This window comes from Pempheris klunzingeri, chromosome 12 (assembly GCF_042242105.1).
Source record: "Pempheris klunzingeri isolate RE-2024b chromosome 12, fPemKlu1.hap1, whole genome shotgun sequence".
In the NCBI taxonomy this organism is placed as follows: Eukaryota; Metazoa; Chordata; class Actinopteri; order Acropomatiformes; family Pempheridae; genus Pempheris; species Pempheris klunzingeri.
In genome coordinates this window covers 12,374,021-12,381,334 of record NC_092023.1, presented here as the reverse complement: position 1 = coordinate 12,381,334, position 7,314 = coordinate 12,374,021, and the positions used below count along the sequence as shown (strand labels likewise).

The 7,314-nt window shown below is 44.2% G+C and overlaps 1 protein-coding gene across 1 annotated transcript in view; it reads left to right on the top strand.

Annotated features, from left to right (window-relative positions):
* The first annotated feature begins 2,295 nt into the window (after window positions 1-2,295).
* LOC139211108 (homeobox protein Meis1) overlaps window positions 2,296-7,314 on the top strand; it is an 83,665-nt gene continuing 78,646 nt past the window's right edge. The window contains exons 1-5 of the mRNA XM_070841376.1: window positions 2,296-2,971; window positions 4,765-4,985; window positions 6,132-6,273; window positions 6,605-6,655; window positions 7,231-7,281. Coding sequence (XP_070697477.1) covers window positions 2,960-2,971; window positions 4,765-4,985; window positions 6,132-6,273; window positions 6,605-6,655; window positions 7,231-7,281 — 477 coding nt within the window. The 5' untranslated portion in view covers window positions 2,296-2,959. The remainder of the gene's footprint in view (window positions 2,972-4,764; window positions 4,986-6,131; window positions 6,274-6,604; window positions 6,656-7,230; window positions 7,282-7,314) is intronic.

The window sequence follows — 7,314 nt, the reverse complement described above, 5'->3', positions numbered from 1 at the left end:
TGCTCTGCCGTCCGCGCCCCGGAGCCTCGCCGGCCGGACTGCAAGGAGCTTTGATCGTCATTTCATGCCTGTAAAATTGTCCCATCGGGTCCCACCGCTCGGGTTTTACCACAGGAATCACCGCCGAATGTGTGAAGCCGCATTATCATGTTATGACACCATTTCTGGCACCGGGGGCAGATGATCGATGACTGGACTCGCTGCACGGGGGGAAAAAAAACTTCAGGCAGGCTGTCACCAACCAGCAACACCTTATGAGCATAATCAGGAGATAATGTGGCTCTTTTACACACTCTCCGTTCGTGTGTGGTGGGGTGAGGGGGGGAAAAAGTTGGATAAACCTCTAGTTGGTGGAAAATAAGCACAAAAAATAAAAGAAAAATCTATTAGAAATCATTAACGTCCACATTTAAAACTAACTCTGTCCATGTAACTTATCCCGTTTTTATATTACTTCATATGCCATGAAATATATCCTAAATATTTAATCCAGCTTTTGAGGTCGTTCAACTCTTTCCTTAATTAAAACAAAAAAAAATCCAGATAGACTAAATGAAATAAGATTTGTACCCCTTCATATCCCAGCGAGGAATCAGATGTAACCAGATAATGTAGTAAATTTAAACTATTTTCTTAATTTACATCCACACATTACTCAATGCTATCATTGCTTTTCTTGAAATTACTCGAGAATCTCAGTTTCCTCTCCGTAAATTAAAACTCATCAATATTTGACCAAACTTTTACAATCTCTGCTCTCCAAACCGTCAGAGTAAAGTGAACGGTTCATTATGAGGAGGCGATAGTAGAAAGAAAAACTTCTCTGAAAGAGGAAAGTTGATAGTCTTAATCTGAGTGCAGGTCTGTTTAGTTTGGTGAAGTTTAGTCAAAGTGTGAGCGCATTTAGAAGTAAGTAATTAAGTCAGAGAAGTGGAGATTGGTGTGTGTGTGTGTGTGTGTGTGTGTGTGTGTGTGTGTGTGTGTGTGTGTGTGTGTGTGTGTGTGTGTGTGTGTGTGTGTGTGTGTGTGTGTGTGTGTGTGTGTGTGTGTGGAGAGAGAGAGAGGGGGAAAGAGAGAGGGGGGGGGAGAGAGAGAAAGAGGGATGTTCTGGTCAAATATTCTGTGTTTCGGTGAATTTACAGCCTGTAGAAACGGACCGAAAACGCGAAGTGTGTGTTTTCTATTTGTGGACGATGGTTTGTTTTGCGCGTCCTCGCAAATGTGGCCTAAAACCGATCAATCAGCCCCGGATCGATCATGTGGGGAGCCAATAGGGGGCTCCCATCCCTGAGCCTCTCTGTCATTGGACAGGCCGGGCAGACTGGAGCGACCCATTCAGCGCTGCTGTGGGGGAGAGGGACGGACGATCTGTGAACTGTTATTGAGGCATAAAAGCTGCTTTGAAAAGCCACTGTAACGTTTTAATGACTTATTTCAGAACTCAGCATTCAGACCACAACTCAGTATCAAGATGTGGAATAATTGCGCTGCTACACCACAATCAATTCTTAAAATCCAATATCAGCAGTACCCCCAAATAGTTGTATTGATGTTCCTTTTCTGTCCTGAGTTGCCACTTCTCCCAGCATTTCCTAGGCTGTGCTTTTCCATCATTTAATCCTATGTGCATTAATGCAAACGTACAGGCAAATACACTGTATGGAAGTTGATTGTGAGCTGCAAAACCTTTAGGACTGAATGTTTGGCCACAAGCTACACTGTGAAGACCATGCAGGCGATATATGCTGACAGCCTACCAGAAGCCTCACCTACCTATAAATCTAATGCAGTGAAATAGTTTGAGACCTGCCAAACTTCTTTTAAAGCTGAATTAAAAGAATGATTGTTAAGTTATATCCAGTTCAAACTGAACCTACAGTTCAGACCATATAGGCTGTTCACAACATACCTGCCAATATCTAACACCAGAGTTGAAAGATGATTCATTACACCGTTAATAAAGTGTTTACTAGCAGAGAGGTGGCTGCCGGGTCAATCCTGAAATGCAGACGTTTCAGTGTTTACAAATGGCTCCGGACTGAAGAACTAAGTCCGCTTTTGAGAAAGACACTTGAAGCTGGAGTCATAGGTGGATATTCTTGTTTTTATCCCCGTGTTCTTCCAGCCCGCGGTGCGGCTTGCCGGGCTCACATGGGTCCTCCCACCCCCCCTCCTCTCCGCACGACTTGCTGCAGCCCGGTGCGTTGTGTAAGACGCGACCTGTTATGGCCACCACTACTTCCGGGTTTCAGCAGTCTGGTCCAGATCCTCCGCTCCTCCTCAGCTCAACACACACATCCATTGTACACAAACGGGCAGGCGGCTCATGCATACACACGCACTCACACACATACAGACACACACACACACACACATATACGTACACACGCTCAGCATCGATCGTGGCTCCTTTAAGAAAGCCTAAGCCAGAATTATCACCCCACCTCCTCTTGATCTCCTCTAGACGCTTTTGCATAAGAAAATCAAGCCGGGAGCCGAGAGTGATCAAAGAAAACGAGAGGAGAGCTGCTTCATTTTTTAACTGTGATTGTGACCATTAACATTTAGGTGGTGCCGATCCCGTGGAGACGCGCGTCGGACCATCATTCATCCGGTACTTTTGACAAGCCCTCGCGTTTTGACTGACAGGCGGAGTGGCAAAAAGCCATGAGACTCGCCAGTTTTGTTTGAGGGGCTATTTTATTTTCATCCTGGTTTTGGAAAAGGAACCTGGCGCCGCTGCCCCGAGGATAGCCGAGGACCTATTCGCCGCGCCTGGGCTAAACTTGCGCAGAAAGCGGGGGCTGGCTTCACCGTTCCGTGGAAAAAAAAAGGCATACGGGATTTTGGCTGAAACATCTTCCCATTTATTTGGATTTTCTTTCTTCATTTCGTCTCCACCCTGGCCTCAGAGGGGATATATCTAAACTGAAAGGACGACCAGGGAGTCAGGAGGGTTATGGCGCAACGGGTACGTAGGGCAATCCCCCCTAAAAAGTTTCTCTAAGTCTGCTGTGCTTGAATGCAATCCTGCACTGTAACGTGGCTTAATGACACACACACCCGCACGGACACTCACTCGCGGCGAAAGTTTCTGTCGTCTTCCTGACACATGGAGACACAATTTCATTCTTGGCGTCTTTTGGCACGGTATTACGCACGGCCGCACTCGTTTGCTCCACTAACCGGCCCACCGAGGGACACTGGCAGCGTGATCATATCTCACATCGGCTATGTTTTTTAGATTAGTTATGACAGGCCAGTTACTGGAAGCGAAATGGGGGAGGGCATAGAGGCAAAACATATCTCCACATTTCTCCTCAGACTGTTCCGTCAGGAGTTCATATTGAGTGGAGCATTTATGAACAAAACAAAAGTCCGTAAATCAACGTCACTTCTGCCTCATCACTTGGCTTTACACCGCAAACTGTGTTAAAACATGCAATATTAGCATAATGCCAGTGAGGCAGTTTTTTTTGTAATGAGGTGATGACAAACGCTTTGATTCATACACTCCGGGACTCCTTCAGAACAGCGGCTGGGTTCTTCACACGGATAGTAAACAGCGTAAAAGCAGAGATGTTAGAGACACACTGGACACATTTAGCTGCTTAGTTTGGCACTGGAGCTGCACCACGCTGGGGTTTGCACCTCTTTGCCTTTAGGGTCGAAATGCTCAGCTTTAAGTGATAATGCTTTTTACTCTCTCCCCGGCACTTGTTTGTCACTTCCAGAGAGCACAATCAATAATGCAAGCCTCGGTTTAATCTGTTAAAGAAGCAAACCTCGAAATGAAGCTTTATTTTAGACGTCTGCACGCCTGAATCAACATTTCTGCATTTGAACGCACAAGCAGAGTGTCTAATAACTGCCAAACAGCCGCGCAAAGACCAAACTACATTATTTAACTCCAAACTGACTCGTAGAAAAGTTGGAATATCCAGCTCCACTTTAACATCGTCTGAAAAACACAATGTGCGTTTACGTGCGTTTGTTCCGTGCGCTGATCACAGTGTGCCTCATAGATGATAACATTCTGCACAATTACGAGCCTTTAAAAGGAGAAAACACTGCAAGTAACAAGTTAAAGACATTTGTTATTATGCACAGTGAAAACACAGCAGACTGAAGGTGGTAAACCTAATTGCTCACAGGTTAATGATGATAATAATAATAACTGAGCCTTGTTGCTGTAGTTTGACTTTTTTAAACGCAGTATTTTTGAACATGCTGAATAATTCATAATCATTTTATTTATATCCTGACCTACAAGGGTCACTGTGAATGGGTTGAGAACAAAACTAGTTTTCACTGCAGAATAAACGCTGTAGTAAACAATGTCCCTCTTAACGAGTCACTTCCAGTCTTTAAAACTTGTTCTCTTGAAAACGGGTAAAAAATTAAACCACTGGGGTGAAATTAATTCTCCTGTTTTGCATGTGTCATTAGTGTCAGTATGATGACAGAAAGTAGAAAAGGCACCTCTGTGAACTAGTATCTGGAAGCCACTTTGATTTAGAACAAATGTTGAAACATGTCGATTTGTTTGGAAAATTAATGGATCTATTTCGCCAAGTTGGCACATTTTTACTTTACTGTTATTTTGAAAAGAAAAAAAAAAGACCTCAAGTCTCACTTCTCCTACTTCAAATAAGTTCTATAATATATTCCTGACTCTCAGTTTTAGAGCAAAGTTACAGCCAGAGTTTGACATATTCTACTTCTTGCATATTCACTGTGGTCCCGCGTGTTTGTTGTGTGCAGTACGAAGACTTGCCCCACTACGGGATGGACGGGGTGGGCATCCCGACCACCATGTACGGAGACCCGCACGGCGCCCGGTCCATGCAGGCGGTGCACCTCAACCACGGGCCCCAGCTGCACTCCCACCAGTACCCGCACACCGCCCACACCAACACCATGCCTCCCAGTATGGGCTCCTCCGTTAACGACGCTCTCAAGAGAGATAAAGACGCGATATACGGGTAGGTGCAAGCCTCCGGTCCGCGGGGAGACTCGCTCTCTGGCGGGCAGGCGCGCATCCAGGCCTGGAGGGGGCAGTCGGGGTGGGCTAGTGGGTGCAAAGTCAGTCCCGTAGCAGGAAAAACACCGGCTCCATGCCCGGGACGGCCGTGCCTCACACTGAAGTGCCTCAGCACAACACTGGAGCCCAAACTGCTGCAGAGGCGCCGGGGTGGAGAGTGGCTGCAGCCTGTTTGTTCCTCCTTTATTTTTGCACAGTTTTGGATTTGATGCTTTTAAAGCCAGTCGTGTTTATGGCGTGCTTCTGCTGCGTCAACAATTGAACAAATACAAGAAGAGTAGAAATAAATATATAGTCTAGGCCTACATAAGGAGGTGATCTCACGTATGTCCTGTTTAGTATTTCACTGAAAATGTATTTTGACACTAATGAATAATTATGAGGCAAAGTCCACTTTAGCTGGAACTTCTAATATATCCGTATATATTTTTAGTAATTAACTTGCTTAGTTTCTTTCTACGTTTATCGTCCATTACGAGCAAAATAATTACTTTCTCTCTTTTAACCATTTTAATTAATTGTGTGTAATGATCCAGGCTTCAGGAAATTAAAAATATATCATGTTTAAGGGAAATCCCACATATGCATGTCATTTATTAATTTAAAGGAGTTAATTAAAAATTCTAAGCATGGTGTTTTCACGGTGGCTAAACACGCTGGGAACAGTTCCACCACCTTTCGCCGTACTGACACAACTTTCAACACATTACCAGCCTGCACGTATTTACTCTGATGACTTCAACAATAAATAACCAACAAATGTGCGCACATTTAGTCGTCTGCAGCTTCGCAGGCGTTCGCCAAGCACACACTCACGCCTGGGATCCAAACGGAGACCTGCGCGAGAAATTGTTTGACTGACTCTAAAGCTTTTATGCTATTAGGCGCACCGAGATTTAATCACAGGGTCTGCCCGCTGTTTGCAGCCTTTCTCCGAGCCTCTGCATAATATAATAGCATGGGCTGCAGCAGCAGTCCCCATGGGCGAGTTGTTGAAGAGTAGCATGGCTGGCTAAATCTAGCCTGGAGTAGTCTTGACCCCGGCGCTGTTCTCTCTGGTGACATTTGCTATTGTGTGTGTTCCCAGGCACCCCCTGTTCCCCTTGCTTGCACTGATTTTTGAGAAATGTGAATTAGCGACTTGCACCCCCAGAGAGCCCGGGGTGGCAGGAGGAGACGTCTGTTCATCGGAATCTTTCAATGAAGACATAGCAGTGTTTGCAAAACAGGTCAGGAAAATTTGACTTTTTTTTTTTTTTTTTTTTTTTCATGAACCTGCATGCTCGGGCTGGTTGAGCTCTCACCTGCATGCACTGAGTGTGTGGAGCTCTGACTTTCTGTGCGTAAAGTTAATCCTGCATTGAAAGAAAGTAAAATGGCATTCACTAATAATAAAAAAAAAAGAAGTATTAATCTCATATATTGTGTTTGCTGTGCGTAAAATAGGAATTAATACACCATCATGTCAGCACTTGCATGTCACGTTTAATGTCTCATTGTAAACAATTTATAACCATGGCATTTTATATTCATATTTTATGAACATGTTTTTGCTTTTAGATTCGGGCAGAAAAGCCTTTATTTTCATCGAATCCAGAGTTGGATAACCTGGTAAGATACATTATATTTTTTTTCACACGGCAAATTACATTTCCTATATTTTCTCAGTGTTTTTGAACATACCAGCTGTTGTTTGCATGATCATTGGCGGGCTGTACATATGTGTCAGAGAGCCATGTGGTGCTGAAAAGTTAAAGCAGGATTGGAGGTGATGTCCCCCCTTTTGTGCTGCTTGATAACACGATGACCTCCGGTTCTATCTGCAGGATGAAGGGCCGCTGTTAGACAGCTGTCACAAACATTTGAACTCTGCCTGGAAAGTTATTCCATTCGTGCTTTTCACTTTGCACAGTTAGGTACTTTGAATGTGATGTGAGAGTTACGTCTTCCTCACCACTAGTTGGTGGCTAATAGATCTCTGACTCTGAGGCTTATTGCAGCACCAGTCTGTACTGTGTGCCTGCTCTCCATATTGCAATAACGTCCAAGTTTAATATCACTTCCACATAAAATCCATTCATATGAATATTTTCCTCGTCTGCAGTTACTTGTATTGAGAAAAACGTGCCTGTTTAATATCAAGAGATGTGCGCAGCTCATTTTTTATTGTTATTTTAATTTTTCAGATGATTCAAGCCATTCAAGTTTTACGATTTCATCTTCTGGAGCTGGAGAAGGTAATATTCTCTCGCCATTTCTGACCAGTGTGC